We start from the raw sequence: 16,557 nt of genomic DNA on the forward strand, positions 1-16,557 counted from the left end.
GCTGACCTGCAGAGGGCGCTACACAGAGTAAAATACTGTTTTTCTCCTGTAGAACATGTCAGTTATTACATCAAATTAATACTAATGAAAAAGCATTAAATACAGCCACCTTATTGGTCAAGTGAAGCTCCGCCTTTAAAATTCCCCTGATTGCTGGAGATGTTTTTATTGTTTTCATCTGACCTTGGTTCTGTTCTTGCAGCTGGTGTCAGATTAGGTCAGGATTTGCATGCTCTGGTGCTGGAATCTCTTCAATGGATTTTATTGTTTTCTGTGATGTGAAGATAAATCTTCCTGTTTTCATAAATGGAAGAAACAATAAAAACAGATCTGGGTCCTGTTGCTTTTTGACGAACTCAGATGTACATCAGCCAGAAGGTCCCAGCGGACCTGAATGTGGAGAAGCTCAGGAATGATGATGGTTGTCCTTCATGGTAGAAAGCATCAGTCTGAACACACAAGATCACACACATCTACATTTTATTCTGACGGTTTTCAGGAAATTTGACCTAAATTCTGATCAAAGTCTCAGAACCTGAGTGTTCAGGTCTCAGTCCATCCGTGAAGATCTGCTGATGTTCCCCGATTAGCAGTTTATTCTAGTGATGGGTCCAGTGTAGCGATGCTTCGGAGCGCGTATCAAGGAATCCCGGCAGACTTTTTTGAAGCGCGTATCGAGGCTTGTGTCGATGACGTATGTGCTGACGTTCGAGGCTTCGAAAGCGGGCCGTACCACGTGACCGATTCAGGAACTGGTTCGCCGCTTGGCGCGTGATTTGAAGTATAAGGGTCAGCACAACGCTGCTGAGTCCCAGTCACATTTACGTGTCTCTGGATCGTAATGTTTGTGCGTTTGCAATCTGTTAGTCTTTTTTTTGCTTTGGAAACAGTGAGAAAGATAAAAGTATTGGAACAAATACAAATATATCATAACTTGTATGAAATTGCAGTTGGTTAAATCGCTCACCAGTGAAGTTGTTGGTAGTCTGGGGCTTCAGAGTTGGCTCTTGCACCTTTGTTATCTGGGTTCGATTCCCAGTTAGGGAACATATTTTTATAAATGTATCTTGGAAAAAGTTTTAATCTCAAGGAGGCTTCATCTGGTTAAATAAAGACCATTATTATAAGAATTACAGGTATAAGCAAATTCACATCACAGCCCTCTCCCATATTTGTTTCTACTTTTCCTTTTGATCCAGCCATTGCGTCATAAAGACAGATTAAGATTATATTTACACCATATTCTAACTTTATTGGCATCACAGACACCATTCCTTTATTTAGTCAATTTAAAGCTTTACAAAAGAAATTCACCTCATTACAATCATTCTGCCTATTTTACATTTATTGTCCACTAGGTGGCGCAGTAGAGCAAATGAAGCATGTTGATGCCTCAGCTCATTGGATGGAAAGCCTCAATGATTCAAGAGGCTTCATCTCGCCATCACTAGTTTATTCCAGTTAAGTCCACCCATCCCTTACCTGCTTAATCCCTGCAGGATGGCAGAGGTTCTGCTTCCTGTCTCCAGCAATCCATTTGGATCTGAAACTGGTTAAACCAACGAGATGAGCTGCTCCTGAAGCTAGCGCCCCCTGCAGACCAATCAGCAGCTGTCAGGGATTAGTCTGATCAGGTGGGAGGGGCTGGACCAGGTGCCGCAGGTGAACAGGTATCTGCTCCCTCAGGCAGGCAGGTGGAGGCCGTGATGTTCTGCGGACCAGGTATGATGTCCAACTGCAGTTTGTCAGTGTGGGTCAGGATGGACCAGATGAGCTCCAGCATGGTGACTTCCTGCCAGACTCAGGTGATCCTTACAGTCGGATCTCAGATGGAACCGGTTCCAGCATTCACACAGACAGCTATCAGTAGTCTCTGAAGATCAGGAGATCTGAAAACATCTAGAGAGTCTTTGCAGAACCTGAAGAACATGTTCCAGATCCAACAACATTCCTCCTTCTTCAGCAGGTGTTTTAGTCCAGGTTTGCAGGGTTGGGGTAACCTAACCCGGTCTTCAACAGAACATGAAACCAAAACACTGAATGTCCAAAACAGCTACCTCAGTGTTAGATCAAGGCCAGCTTCACAGTGTACGCAGGCGGTTCTGTTAATGTATGGACCTTCATTTGAAACATTTTCTGACAGAACTTCTGTAAAATCAGTTAAAGCAGGCTGCAGGAGTCCAGTGTTCCCATCAGGTGGTTCTGAGTGGAACTAGGATAATCCAGATTAAATTCTCTGACTCTGTGAGAAAAGCTCATTCTTTCGTAGAGTTTTAACCGGATCCTACTCCTGCATGCAGAACCAGCAGCTTGTAAAGGAGGAGGGCCCGGTCCGCTCTGCGGCGCCCTCCCTGCTGCTGGCCACCGTGGGTCAGAGGGTCCTCAGCCGGCTGGATGACGGGTCGGGATGCACCAGCCCGGAGCGGGTGGCGGCACTGTGGACGGAGGAGGGGATCAGGAACAGCCAGGAGATTCTGCAGGTGGGTTCTGAGCCGGGCTCAGCCTAGGGAAGTAGGTTTGTTTTTCAGTCAGTTTATATCCGTTTTCCTCAGAATCAGAACCAGAATTCCTGCAGTCTGAATCCTCCTTTTTTCTGTCCGACTCTTCCTCTGGAACAATCTGTCTCTTTATGGTTCTGACTTCCTGCCAAACCGCCTCTTCAGCCGTGAGGTTTTCAGCTGTGAGGTCCAATCTGGTTCCAAACCCCTGAGGCTGAGCAGAACCTCAAACCTTGGTCCCAGTCGGATCTGCAGACTAGAACCTTTAAAGCACTTCCAGACTGCTGATAATTTATCTCTGTTGCTCAGATAGACATGTTTAGCCTGAGTGTGCAGCAGCGCCCCCTGCTGTGGGGACGCTCCTTCTGGAGGTTCTGCAGCTTCACAGGAAGGTTTAAATTCTGGTTCCGTTTCAGTGAGTGAACATCTGCTTTGGAGAAGATCTTTGTGTCTGTTGGACCCAGATAAATAACAGTTTTATCTGTTGATGCAGACTCTGGACTTCCCTCTGGAGGAGCGGCTCAGTCTGGCTGATCTGACTCTGGTTCTGGACAACGAGCTGCTGGTCAGCGGGAACGGCATCCACCAGGCGGCGCTCATCTCCTACAAGACCGAGATCCAGCACCTGCAGTAGGTTCCAGAGCCGCGGCAACCCAGCTCTGTGGTCTGAGCTTCCCGTCTGATCCGTGCTGTTTTCCAGGGAGGTGGCGGAGCAGGCCTGCAGGGAGCGGGACAAGCTGAGAACCGACCTGGACCTGGCCCGACAGAGGAACCTGCAGCTGGTCAGGGAGGTGGACGACCGCCACGCCAGCATGGAGACGCTCAACGAGAGCAAGATCAGGTCAGATTGCTGCTGGGGTTTTGGGAACCATGCTTCCCAGAATGCTTTGTGCTCCAGCAGGAAGTGAGCTGCGCTAAATAAAACATTCATCAGCGTCGTGTTCTGTCTCGATCCAAACAGAAACAGAGCAGTTGTTCCTCAGCAGAACCCTGATCTCATTGATTATTATTATAGAACCAGACCATAAATTCATCTACATCCAGTCCAACCAGTCACCCTCAGATGTTCTGTTTTTAGCCTCAGAGGTTCTTCAGAGAACATCAGAGAACAACCAGCATCATGAAGACCAAGGACCACAGCAGACGGGTCAGGGAGAAAATTCTGGTTCAGTTTAAAGCCGGGTTAGGTTCTACAACAGCATCTCAAGCTTTGAACATCTCACATAGCTCAGTTCAACCCAGCATCTGAAGATGGAGAGAGGATGGACCACCTGCTGACCTACCAAGACATGGAGGTCCATCTAAACTGACAGCAAGGAAGCAGCAAGAGGACCATGGTAACTCTAGAGGAGCTGCAGAGATCCACAGCTCAGGGTGAGAATCTGTCCCCAGGTCAACTATTAGTTGTGTACTCCATAAATCTGGCCTTCATGGAAGAGTGGTGAGAAGAAGGTCCGAGGAAGTCCTGTTGGCAGTTTGCTAGAAGCCATGTAGGAGACACTGCAAATGTATGGAAGAGCTCTGATCAGAGGAGACCAGAACTGACGTTTTGGACTACATCCAAAACCTGAAAGACCTAAATCCATCTGTGGCAAGACATGAAAAGTGATGTTCTCAGATGTTCTCCATCCCATCTGACTGAATTTCAATAGTTTTAGAAAGAATAATGAGAAGAAATGTTCATCTGGAGATGTTTAAAGCTGATGGAGACAAACCCCTAAAGACCCACAGTCAGAGGTAGTTCTACAAAGTTCTGGGGAGCTGAAAAGTTATGCACACCACACTTCAGATTTTTATCTGTAAAAACGTTAAACCATGAATCCTTGTCCTTCCACCTCCTGGTTCTGACCTACTTGTGTCTTACAGAAGATCCACTTAAGTTTGTAGTTGGAGCGAGACAGGGTGTGAATACTTGAGAAAGGTTCTTTAAAAGCTCGGGATGTTCTGATGGTTCTGACGGGCGGCTCTGACCCGCAGGGACCTGGAACAGGACTTCAGGGAGCGGCTGGCGTCGCTGCGCTGCCATTCGGAGCAGGAGAGCGAGGCGCTGCTGCAGCAGGTGGAGCGGGAACGCAGCGCGCTGCAGGAGGAGCTGCAGCTGCTCAGAGCGCAGGAGGCGGAGCTTCAGGAGGAGCTGAGCAGCACCGCACAGGTGAGTCCTGCTCGTCTTCTAGTCTGACAGAGCTCGGACTGGTTCTAGCCCCAGGTTCTGCTGTGTTCTCAGGAGAAGCAGCATCTGGAGGACGAGCTGAACGCTGTAAAGATGAAGCTGAGTGAAGCAGAGAGTTCAGTGCAGCGACTGCAGAGAGACCTGGACCAGCTGCTGCATCACAAGGTGACCCGGTCCAGTCCAGGTTTCCTCTCCTTCCTCTAACCCTGATCTGGTTGTGTCTCCTTCTCTGGATCAGGATCCGGTGTGGGTGTCTGTAACTGTTTATTTCGTGTGTGTTTGTGATACCCGAGTCCAGCCGGGTCCGGTTGCTGTTTGGTAACTCTCATGTATCTGATGAATGTTTGATGAACGTTTGCTGTGGCTCGCTCTCTCTGCTCTCAACACCATCAGAACTGTTGATCCACCTTATTAACTAATGATCTGATCGTCTGACTGCTTTGTGTTCTGACAGTTTGGCAGTTTGGACCTGTCTGGCGCCACCCTGAGTCACGAGGAACGGTTCTCTGAGCTCTTAAGGGAGTATGAGCTCCAGCGCCGGGTAAGACCTTTTATTTCAGCTCCGTTTCTGCAGGTCAGGCAGTCCAACTCTGTCCAGGTGGAACCACAGAACCTCTCATATGATGAAGAATTACTGACTCATGGAGTCCAGTTTATACCTCCTGATCCAGACCTTCTTCCTCCATGTGATCTGGACATTTCCTGTAATCCTTCGGTGGTCTGGATCAGTAGACTTTTTCTCAAGATGATTTGATATGGAGATGTTCTGTTTTTCTCTGGGTTTCAGTCCAGTAAACTGGTCTGCATGTGGTTTAGCAGGATCAGTTCTGATCCTGTTCGGACCCCGATTCAGGATCTGGAGCAGATCACTTTCTGAACAGCTTCTTGATGTTACCGGCCCTGATCTGACTGTACTCCTCCAGAACCAGAACCTCTCTCTGTGTTAGTGGACCTGAAGGCTTTGCTCCAGGTGAGAGCAGCTGAAGGTTCAGGTGTGATTCCTACAGGAGATGAACATCACTCTGCTCTCTGCTGATTCTGCTTATTTTTCTGACTGTGTTCATGTTTCAGGTTCATCTGCAGGGTTGGCTCTGATTGGTTGTTCCCATCATGATGTCATAGCCTGCCCCCCTCTTCCCCTTAGTTTTCTGTGTGTCTGATTGGACATAAAAACTCAAAATCTGTCCAGCTTGTCCTTCTGCAGGGCTAATGTTCACCTTCTGTGTGTGTGTGTGTGTGTGTGTGTGTGTGTGTGTGTGTGTGTGTGTGTGTGTGTGTGTGTGTGTGTGTGTGTGTTGCATTCAGGAGCTGCAGGACAGAAATGATGAGCTGAGCTCTGAGCTGGAGCTGCTGAAGAGTCACAGGAGCAGCAGGAAGTCCCACCTGCCAGCAGGAGGCGACGTCAGCGAGCTGAGCTGGAGTCAGCAGCACTCAGGTACTGGGTCTGGGTCAGATCCTGGACGTTCTGTTGAACCTGCTCACTGGTAGAAACAATCAGTCTGACTGCTGTGGAACATCACATGTTCTGTCTTTATGGGTCAAAGAACCTCAGATTCAGATTGTAAGACCTGGAGGACTTCAGCTCATCTTCACCTGTTTTCTCCTTATTCCTGATGACTTCATCTGTCTCCTGCTCACTGATTGGCTGCTTCTTCAGGTGTTTGAGTTCCACCTGCGGTTGCTGAATCTGAACCTCTGCAGTTTTCAACGTGCCCAAAGGCTGCTGATGCAGAACCATTGAAGATAGCTATTCCTGAGGTTCTGTCAGGACTACACTGCTCCTCCTCCATTGACTACAGAACCACCCAAACAACCCCAGACAGACAGCTGGGTCAGGAGCGGTTTTTACAGTAATGGGATTCTGGTGAAAACCATGATAAACACCCACAGCTTCATCTCCACATGTTCTCCATCCAATCATAGGTTTTTCTGTCTCCTTCCAGCCAGTGTCTCCCACTGCTGGAGGACATGTGACCAATCAGAGCAGAGAGACACGACCACATTCTCACTCCCAGTAGAGTTCAGCTCGGGGTGTTTCTCTAGAAACTGGACCTGAAGGTTCTGTTTAACCTGAGTCGATGCAGGAACCACTGTAAGAGGACACCAATAGGTTCTGATGTTCATGGGTCAAGAATCTTTCTGATTTCTCTCATTGTTCTCGCCTGTGATGATGAAGACTGCTGCTGATCCAGAAAAGGAGGCGATAACCATAGCAACCAGGGTCTCAGCAGGATTCAGAACTTCCTGTCCTAAAACTTCTTCACAATAAGACTCTGTCCCAGAGAGATGTTCAGGTGTAGGACTTCCAGGCAGGAGCTGCTTTGTTCTTCCTAAACTCCTGTGAAACAAGAACTGGAAACAATGTCAGATCTTCTCTTCTAAACTTCAGTTTCTTCAGTTGAACAGCTGAGCTCTTGAGTTCTGATGTGCAGTAGCGTTGTTCTGACAGAAGGGGGCGCCATAAATGTCCAGGTGGGTTTTTATAAACCCAAACAGCAGTCAGACAGTTTAATCAGCCAATGAGAGGCTGGTCTTTTCTCCAGAGAAAGAACCTCTCAGAGAAAACTGGGTGAAGATCAAGTAAAGTTCAGGAAGCAGCTGGAACCAAGAGAACAGGTTTAACCAACTAGCTGAGTCAGAGGCTGCTCTAACTGGACTTTCAGGTCTGAGCAGTCCAGATGATTCAGGTCACACCCACACACACCCCTGCAGCAGGTCAGTCTGTCGGTGTGTGTGAGTCTGCATCATGTCTCTCAGTGAGTTCCTGTGTTCTTCATGAAACATCAGCTTGTGAACTCCTGCTGTTGCTTCAACATGGTTCTGTTTGTTTGTTCAGATGATTCAGAGATGAAGAGCAGCTCGTCTTCAGCGGGGAGGAAGAGACTGCTGCCGGGCGATAAGATGGGTGAGACACACACACAGAGCCAGAGAGTCCAGATCAGGTCAGAAGGATTCAGGTCCAGACAGAGACCAACAGGTGTTATCTTCTTCTCTACCTGTGTCCTCAGCTCTGTCCTCGCTGGACCTCTCCGGTCCCTCTGTCAGCATCCACACTGAGTTGGCCCTGCAGCAGCTGAAGGAGAACCATGAGCAGGAGCTGCAGCAGCTTCAGATCCAGCTGGAGACACAGGTAAGTCCTTCTCTGATGGAGATCAGGTTACTGCTTCAACAGAAGAAATAGATGGAGGTGGAACACCTGGTGCTGAGAACACAACGTCTGCATCAATGTGAAGAGGACTAAGGAGATGGTGGTGGATTTCAGAAAGGACAAGAGCCCTCTCCCTTCCCTACACATCGGAGGAACAACTGTGGAAGTGGTCTCCAGCTTCAGGTACCTGGGTGTGGATGTATCCATGACCTCACCTGGAGTCCCAACACTTCCTGTCTGCTCAGGAAGGCTCACCAGGGTCTGTACTTCCTCTGGAAACTGAGGAATCCTGGACATGGGAGTCCTGAGGAGCTTCTACCACGGTGCGGTGGAGAGCGTCCTCTGCAGCTGCTTCACCGTATGGCTCGGCAGCTGCTCTGCTGCTGAGAGGAAGGCTCTGCAGAGGACTGTGGGGGAGCAGTCTTCCCACCTCCTCCGACCTCTACACATCAGGGTGCAGCGGGAGGACCCTCCGCATCATGAAGGACTCCACCATCCTGCACACAGACTGTTTCAGCTCCTCCCCTCAGGCAGGCGGCTGAGGAGCATTCAGAGCGAGACCACCAGGTTCAGAACCTGAAGCTGTCAGACTGCTGACCTCGAGCAACAATCTGTAGACTCTCTCCACGCTGACCTGCACTAAACCCTTCACCCTCCAATGGTGCAATATTTAAGACTACCTCATGTTTTACATGTGGATTCAGTTCATTTCAGCTTCACTATTTAACTTTGGATATTTCTCTTTTTTGTTCTTTGTTGCATTGATTTTTACTGATTTTTACTGATTTTTACTGATTTTTACTGATTTTGTTTGTTATACTTAAGTATTGGACTTTTTAATCGGGACCTGAGTCCGAGTTTGGTACCCAAACATGTAAATACAATCTGGTGTGACAAGAAAAATCCGTGAATCCTTGAACCTCCTTTTCTTCCTCAGGGTAACTACTACGAACGGCAGCTGGACATGATGAAGCAGAACATTGAGGTGGAGCGGAAGGACATCTCCCAGGCCTTTAAGGTGAGGAGGAGGAGCCTGCAGGTCCAGAACCAGAGGAGCTGTTAATTGTGGTGTTTTAGTCACATCTTGGTTCCTCCTCAGCTGGAGATCAGTGAGCTGGAGGAGCAGAAGGCTCAGGTGGAGCTGCAGGTGAAGCAGCTGAAGGAGACAGTGGACAGACTGCAGACCCAGGTCCAGCAGGGAGGAGGAGGGAGGAGCAGCGAGGTGGAGCGCAGGTCCGGATCATCCTGAATAGAGCTGCTGCCCTGAGTTCTGTCTGTCGGGCTGAGCAGCTGCTGTCTTACAGGGAACCCTGCAGATGATTAACCGTCCGTTTTCCTCCCAGGATCCAGTGGGAGCGGGCCGAGCTCGAGCAGAACTACGCCAGAGAGATCAGTAACCTGGTCCAGAGACTGAGCGGAGAGAAGGACCAGCTGGAGGCCGAGATGAAGCTCAAGATGGACCAGGAAGTGATGCGTGTCAGGTGGGTGGGTCAGAACCAGAACCAGAACCAGGTTAATGTTTCCTGGTTTTTAATTGGACTGAAGGTAAGAACTGAAGCAGGATGAAACATCCAATCAGAACTGATCAGAATCTGTCTCTGCGCTGCTCTGATCGATCCCTGTCGCTGTGAGCAGGGAAGAGATGCAGACGCAGCAGGAGGAGAAGAGGAGGATGAAGGAGGAGGTCTGCAGCCTCCAGGAGGCTGCTCTGAGGTCCAGTCAGACGCAGGCAGGACTGGAGGAGGATCTGGAAGCTTCCAGGAGGAGGAGCTCAGAGCTGCAGACCCAGCTGGAGGAGAGCATCACTTATCTGGAGTCTCAGGAGGTTCGGAACAAACGTCTGGCCTCAGAGAAAGGCAGCATGGAGGGTGAGCTGCAGCAGGTGAGGAAAAAGGAGGCGGAGCTCCTGGATCAGATGGACCAGCTGAAGGCGGAGCTTACAGACCGTAGTTACTCCTCCTCGCTACAGACTGTCACCTTCCTCAGGTCTGAGCTGGAGAAATTGCAGGCGGCTCCGGGGAGCAGAACCGAGTCCATCTCCAGACTCACAACTGAACTTGACTCCTTGAAGATGGACCGGGACCGTTTTATCCAGGACCTGAAGGAGCAGGCCATGGCCGTGGACACATTGCAGTTGCAGCTGGACGCTGTCTCTGAGGAGCTGGACCAGAGGAAGAGAAGTGAGGCTGCACTTCAGGAGGCTTTGCTGGAGGAGCAGAACCGGGCTTCAGAGCTCCAGTCCAGTTTAACAGAGGAGAAAGATGAGGTGACTTACCTGAGCCAGGAGAACAGCACCTACATGCGGCTGGTGTACCAGCTCTCCACCCAGATCGTGGAGATGGAAGAGGAGATCTCCTCCCTTAGGGAGCACCTAAGAGGCCTCAGCTTGCAGCTCAACGACACCGCAGATCTGGTTCTGGATCTGCGACGCCAGCTCAACTCCAGAACAAGTCGGGTGGAGCGACTTCAGTCCGAGGCTGGGGACAGGACCTCCAAGCAGGTCCTATTTCTACAGCGGGCCTTGCAGGACTCTCAGAACCAGTTGACAAGCACCCAGGAGGACTTTGACAGGGAGAAGAGGAGGCTGGCCCAGCGGCTGATGGAGCTGGAGAACCTAGTTCTGGACCTGGAGGATGTGACGGAGGCGGCCAGTCCTCACAGGTTTGTGAGTCAAAACTGGATCTGTACAACGACTAGGTTCTGTCTGCTGGAACAAAATGAGACGAATCACATCAAGACACTTTTAAACTGAACGAACCAATCACAACGCACGGCTGCATCTAACTGAACGAACCAATCACAACGCACGGCTGCATCTAACTGAATGAACCAATCACAACGCACGGCTGCATCTAACTGAACGAACCAATCACAACGCACGACTGCATCTAACTGAATGAACCAATCACAACGCACGGCTGCATCTAACTGAATGAACCAATCACAACGCACGACTGCATCTAACTGAATGAACCAATCACAACGCACGACTGCATCTAACTGAATGAACCAATCACAACGCACGACTGCATCTAACTGAATGAACCAATCACAACGCACGACTGCATCTAACTGAATGAACCAATCACAACGCACGGCTGCATCTAACTGAACGAACCAATCACAACGCACGGCTGCATCTAACTGAATGAACCAATCACAACGCACGACTGCATCTAACTGAATGAACCAATCACAACGCACGGCTGCATCTAACTGAATGAACCAATCACAACGCACGACTGCATCTCTTAACGAACCAATCACAACGCACGGCTGCATCTAACTGAACGAACCAATCACAACGCACGACTGCATCTAACTGAACGAACCAATCACAACGCACGGCTGCATCTAACTGAACGAACCAATCACAACGCACGACTGCATCTAACTGAACGAACCAATCACAACGCACGGCTGCATCTAACTGAACGAACCAATCACAACGCACGGCTGCATCTCTAACTGAACGAACCAATCACAACGCACGGCTGCATCTAACTGAACGAACCAATCACAACGCACGACTGCATCTCTTAACGAACCAATCACAACGCACGGCTGCATCTAACTGAACGAACCAATCACAACGCACGACTGCATCTCTTAACGAACCAATCACAACGCACGACTGCATCTCTTAACGAACCAATCACAACGCACGGCTGCATCTAACTGAACGAACCAATCACAACGCACGGCTGCATCTAACTGAACGAACCAATCACAACGCACGACTGCATCTAACTGAATGAACCAATCACAACGCACGGCTGCATCTAACTGAACGAACCAATCACAACGCACGGCTGCATCTAACTGAACGAACCAATCACAACGCACGACTGCATCTAACTGAATGAACCAATCACAACGCACGACTGCATCTAACTGAACGAACCAATCACAACGCACGACTGCATCTCTTAACGAACCAATCACAACGCACGACTGCATCTCTTAACGAACCAATCACAACGCACGGCTGCATCTAACTGAACGAACCAATCACAACGCACGGCTGCATCTAACTGAACGAACCAATCACAACGCACGGCTGCATCTAACTGAATGAACCAATCACAACGCACGGCTGCATCTAACTGAATGAACCAATCACAACGCACGGCTGCATCTAACTGAATGAACCAATCACAACGCACGACTGCATCTCTTAACGAACCAATCACAACGCACGGCTGCATCTAACTGAACGAACCAATCACAATGCACGACTGCATCTCTTAACGAACCAATGCTAACGATCTAATCGCATGAACCACACACAGACCAATCATAACCTGATCATCAGTAGCTCCATCTGTCCCTCTGCATGTGAATCACTAATCCTCCATCCTGCTGATGGACCTGCTTCTATGTTCAGTTATGCTGAACCAGGGTTCTGATTCTGGATCTTCGGGTTCAGTGTGCTCTGTGTGGGTTTTTGTCCTACAGGACTCAGCTGGAGGAGGTCCGATCGGAAAACGCAGCTCTGCAGGAGAGGCTGAAGGTTCTGCAGCAGGAGGTCCAGAACCTGGAAGATGAGGCTGAGAAGAAAAGGTGAGTCCTGCTGCAGGTCTAAACCTTCAATCATCTCCTGATGTTTCTGTGGAGGACCCTAAACCCAGGAGTTTCGTGTTCTTCTGGCAGGAGGAGGTTGCAGGAGATGGAGAGAGAACATGAGAGGAGCAGAGAGGAAGAGGAGCGGCTGCACAGAGAGGTCCGACATGCCTTAAAGGTTTAAATGAACCAATCAGTGACTGAAACAGAAGCTCATCATGATGTGCTCTAGAGGAGCTAGCCTCAGGATTAGCAAACATTTATAACGACAGTTATTAAAACATTCTAAATTAATAATTTCTCAAACTGGAAACCAGTAACTAATAACTCCCAATACCAGGACGTGTAGAACCTGAGTAATGAAGGTTTGAATTGAGACTTTGATCCCGCAGCTTCCACGGCCCACGTGATGGAACGCCACCTCTTATTTAAAGGTACAGTACAAATTATGATTCAAATCCAGTCTCGAACTCCAGGTCAGGTTTTCAGTCTCATGCTTCACTGGGTCTTGGTTCCTGGTCTGGAAGATGTTTCTCCTGGTCTGATCTTTGCTCATAAGGAGAAGAAAGCTGCTAACGTTCCTTAACCATCGCAGTTGGTCTTAGTGAAGAAGAACGTCGTTGATTCTTGCCCTTGAAAACTTCCCCTCAGCTGTTAGATGGAGTCATCTGGCTGCTGAGGAAGGTTCTTCAGGTGAAACTGAAACGGAGAGATGGCTGATCTGCTCTCCAGGTAGTTCAAAGGAAGGAAGGAAGGAACCAAAGCCTTGATCCCAAGCGAGAGGTGGAGGAGGGGCTTATTAGGCCCCTCCCACCAAGCTGAAGCTGGAGAAGGAGAGGGAAGGTGTCCCGTTCTTCCCGTTGGTGTAGAGTCCAAACAAAGTAAGACACAATAAAGCCCAGGACCTTATCTCCAGGAGGTATAACCATGATAGAAGGAAGTGGTTTCACAATAAAGGCTCAGGTTTCAGAATAAAAGCTCTGTTTACCATTTCAGGCCACCATCAGGGAAATTCCAACTGAGATGATCTTGTAGCACCACTAAAAAGAGCTTCAGAATGTTTAGATTCTGGTTGGTGTCGGTCCAGAAAAAACCTCTGAACATTTTTTCTCCTACAGAACTCGAGGTATCGTGAGGAGGTTCTGGACCTGAGCAGCAGAAACTTGAAGCTCAGCAGTGACAACGGTGACCTCAGCAATCGTCTCCGTGGAGAGCAGGAGTCGGTCCGGATGCTGCAGGAGCGCCTGGCAACGGTTTCCAAGGAGCAGGACGAGGGAGCTGTTGTGAGTTGGGCTGATTATGTTTGGCTGGAGTTCAGAGGTTGAAACGTTTTGAGCTGACAGGTGTGATGTTTCAGGTGCAGCGGCTGCAGGAGGAGCTGAGCTCCTTTAAGGAGAAGGTAAAGATCTGATCACATGATGATGCTGCAGCTTCTGGCTTCTGTTAACTGATAGCTGGCTGTTCCTCAGCTGAGCATCCAATCAGACCTGGAGGCGGAGCTTAGTGGAGTGAGGGTGAAGCTGCAGAAGGTGAAGGAGGAGAAGGAGAAGCTGCAGAGAGATGCAGAGAACTGGAGCCATCAGGTCAGACTGGAAACGTCTAATCTTCTCTCTCCTGAGGTGTTGTTGGGTTTGAACCAGGATTGAACAGCAGGTTTCTGCCTGTTCTCCATCAGGTGGAGCAGCTGCACCAGCAGGTCGTCTCTATGCAGGCGGAGGCCGATCTGCTCCGCTTTCAGCTGCTCGTCGCCACTCAGGAGAAACTGGGCCACGCCCAGGAAGTGACGGAGCTCCACAGGAAGCTGCGGGAGGCGCTCAGTAAGGTGAGATCACCTGCAGCTGCCACCCCCTTCATGTTTGTCTGTGATGGTGTTCTGATGGTGGCTGCGCTGCAGGTGGAGGAGATGCAAGCAGATGTCAGGAGGCTGATGGAGGAGAAGGAGGAGCTTCATCAGAACCTCCAGGAGGAGACCCATATACTGAGGGTCCAGAACCAGGAGCTCCAACAGCAGGTACCACTGAGGAAAGCCTGGGGGGGCGGGGCTTCAGCATGGACTTGATCCAATCAGCTGCTTTCCTTAAAGACGTTTTATTTGTAACAATAAACAGAACTTGACTGAATTGTTTTAGTACCAGGATCAAACTGGGACAACTGAACCCAGAACCTGTCTGACTAGACTGACTAAATAGTTCTGTATTTGTTGTGAATCGGCGCCACATAAACAGAATTTAATTGGTGACGTTTGGGTCAGCTGTCTGAGCTGCAGGTCCAGGACGTTCAAGTCCAGAAACTAAGCCAGGAGCACCAGAACCTGAGGTCCAGATTAGACAAGGTGGAGACCGCCCGGACACAGGCTCATGACCAGGTCAGGATTCGGATCAGAACCAAGATCCAGAGGGACAGGGGAGGGGTTAAAACATGAGATGAAAATAAACTTGATAATAGAGTTTAGTGTCTGCAAGTAGTTCCATCTGTCTCTGATTTTGGTCCTGAACCCAGTCAGAACTCATCAGAACCCTCTCCTGATTTACCGCTAATGATGCAGGTGCTGCGATCGGATGCTGCCCTCAGCGTGGCGAAGGCGCAGCACCTGCGGCAGCGGCAGCAGCTGCAGGAGCAGGTGGGCTGCAGGGAGCAGGTGGAGCAGCTGCAGCTACAGCTGCAGCTGGAGCAGATGAGGAGTCAGCAGCTGGAGGAGAAGATTACGCTGCAAGTCCAGCACAGCAGATCTCAGATCAGCATGAAGCAGGTGGGTTCAGAGACGGACTCACCGGTCCACCTCTGGAGGTTCTGGTTCTGACCACTGCCTCTGTGCTGCTTTCAGGAACAGTTTGATAAGACCACAGCAGCGCTGAAGCAGCAGGCAGACGAGCTGGAGGTCCAGCTGAAGGCTCTCCGCTTGGTTCTGCAGGATAAGGTCCAGGAGTTTAAGGAGCAGGTGAGTTTGTGTTTCTGTGGGCATCAAACCGCCGGCCGCTCGCTGCTTCTGACATTGGGTTTCGTTCAGATGGAGAAGAACAAGAAGATGAGCAGCATGCTGAAGGATCTGTATGTGGAGAACTCACAGCTGGTGAAGGCGCTGCAGATCACCGAGCAGCGTCAGAAACAGGCAGAGAAGAAGAACTTTATGCTGGAGGAGAAGGTTGGCGCGCTCAATGAGCTGCTGAAGGAGGTGGTCGCCACTGTGCTCGCCACGTGAGCTCAGCCTGCGGAGACGCTGGCTAATCAGCAGCTGATGATCCACCAATCAGGTGTCAGATCATTCTGTTTATGCTGCTGGAGCTTCTGGAGGTGAGACAGTCTGAGCTGCTGAGAACATCATCAAACTGGACTCAAAGCTTATTTTTATGTAAATGGAGGTTTTATTATTTTATTAAAATATTTGCTGATTTTTCTGTCTGAACTGATTCAGCTCTGAGATGCATTTTTATAAAAATCTGCTCATTTCTAATAAACTCTTTTCATCCATTTTGAAAATGAGAAGCTGCTGTTCGAAACGGATCAGAATCACACGTCAGCCCAGCTGGTTAAACTGGTTGCTGCAGCGACGCTGAAACATGGATTCATCACATCAGATGCTGCTTTGCTACATCTGATGTTCAGAGTTTTCCTGAAAGTTGCCGAAGCGCTCAGGATCTCTGTGTTTATCGGGGCGGCTGTTGCTCAGGTTGTAGGAGTTCGTCCTTTAATCGGTGGGTTGCTGGTTCGAACCCGTTCTGTCCGTCTTCATCCTCCTTGCCTGCTGATGGTGGTCAGAGGGCTCGGTAGCACCGATTGTATGGCAGCTTCACGTCAGTGTGTCCCAGGGCAGCTGTGGCTACCAATCAGTCATCCACCCACCATCAGTGGGTGGATGACTGATTGTGGTGTAAAACGTTTTGTGGTCTCTAATAAAGCACCATTTATCAGCAGCTGGTGGGCGTGGCCACCTTATTAACCTTAATGTGTCTGCATCAACCTGTTTGAACCTCAGAGTGAGACCTCCTGTTCAAGCAGCAAACCTAACTCACCTGTGGCCCACTGATTAAATGCTGCTGTTCTCACCTGCTTAGTATAATGCTTGTTCTGTGGAAATGTTGCAGAAACTAATGGGGTTCAAAATGATTTCTGTTGGGGCGCGACCCTATATGGAGGTTATAGTCGTCGAAGCGGCCGTCCCGTGTTCGAGTCCCGGACCC

At 49.6% G+C, this 16,557-nt stretch overlaps 1 protein-coding gene across 3 annotated transcripts in view; it reads left to right on the top strand.

Moving 5' to 3' along the window:
* ninl (ninein-like) overlaps nt 1–15,786 on the top strand; it is a 23,737-nt gene extending 7,951 nt beyond the window's left edge. Inside the window, exons 7-31 of one of the 3 annotated variants that reach the window (XM_047352112.1) lie at nt 1–27; nt 2,301–2,480; nt 2,992–3,128; nt 3,199–3,339; nt 4,476–4,650; nt 4,723–4,833; nt 5,123–5,209; nt 5,974–6,103; nt 7,505–7,573; nt 7,677–7,798; nt 8,754–8,834; nt 8,916–9,049; nt 9,160–9,297; nt 9,452–10,477; nt 12,275–12,379; nt 12,470–12,539; nt 13,498–13,662; nt 13,737–13,778; nt 13,849–13,962; nt 14,055–14,201; nt 14,274–14,390; nt 14,631–14,744; nt 14,925–15,128; nt 15,204–15,317; nt 15,387–15,786. The exon at nt 1–27 is cut by the window's left edge and continues 120 nt beyond it. In XM_047352112.1, the coding sequence (XP_047208068.1) occupies nt 1–27; nt 2,301–2,480; nt 2,992–3,128; nt 3,199–3,339; nt 4,476–4,650; nt 4,723–4,833; nt 5,123–5,209; nt 5,974–6,103; nt 7,505–7,573; nt 7,677–7,798; nt 8,754–8,834; nt 8,916–9,049; nt 9,160–9,297; nt 9,452–10,477; nt 12,275–12,379; nt 12,470–12,539; nt 13,498–13,662; nt 13,737–13,778; nt 13,849–13,962; nt 14,055–14,201; nt 14,274–14,390; nt 14,631–14,744; nt 14,925–15,128; nt 15,204–15,317; nt 15,387–15,578 (3,942 nt within the window). In that variant the 3' untranslated portion in view covers nt 15,579–15,786. Of the gene's footprint in view, nt 28–1,566; nt 1,806–2,300; nt 2,481–2,991; nt 3,129–3,198; nt 3,340–4,475; nt 4,651–4,722; nt 4,834–5,122; nt 5,210–5,973; nt 6,104–7,504; nt 7,574–7,676; nt 7,799–8,753; nt 8,835–8,915; nt 9,050–9,159; nt 9,298–9,451; nt 10,478–12,274; nt 12,380–12,469; nt 12,540–13,497; nt 13,663–13,736; nt 13,779–13,848; nt 13,963–14,054; nt 14,202–14,273; nt 14,391–14,630; nt 14,745–14,924; nt 15,129–15,203; nt 15,318–15,386 lie in introns of those variants that run through there. The other 2 variants (XM_047352113.1, XM_047352114.1) reach the window with 2 other exon arrangements.
* The last annotated feature ends 771 nt before the right edge of the window (nt 15,787–16,557 follow it).

Source organism: Girardinichthys multiradiatus, chromosome 22 (assembly GCF_021462225.1).
Source record: "Girardinichthys multiradiatus isolate DD_20200921_A chromosome 22, DD_fGirMul_XY1, whole genome shotgun sequence".
Lineage (NCBI taxonomy): Eukaryota > Metazoa > Chordata > Actinopteri > Cyprinodontiformes > Goodeidae > Girardinichthys > Girardinichthys multiradiatus.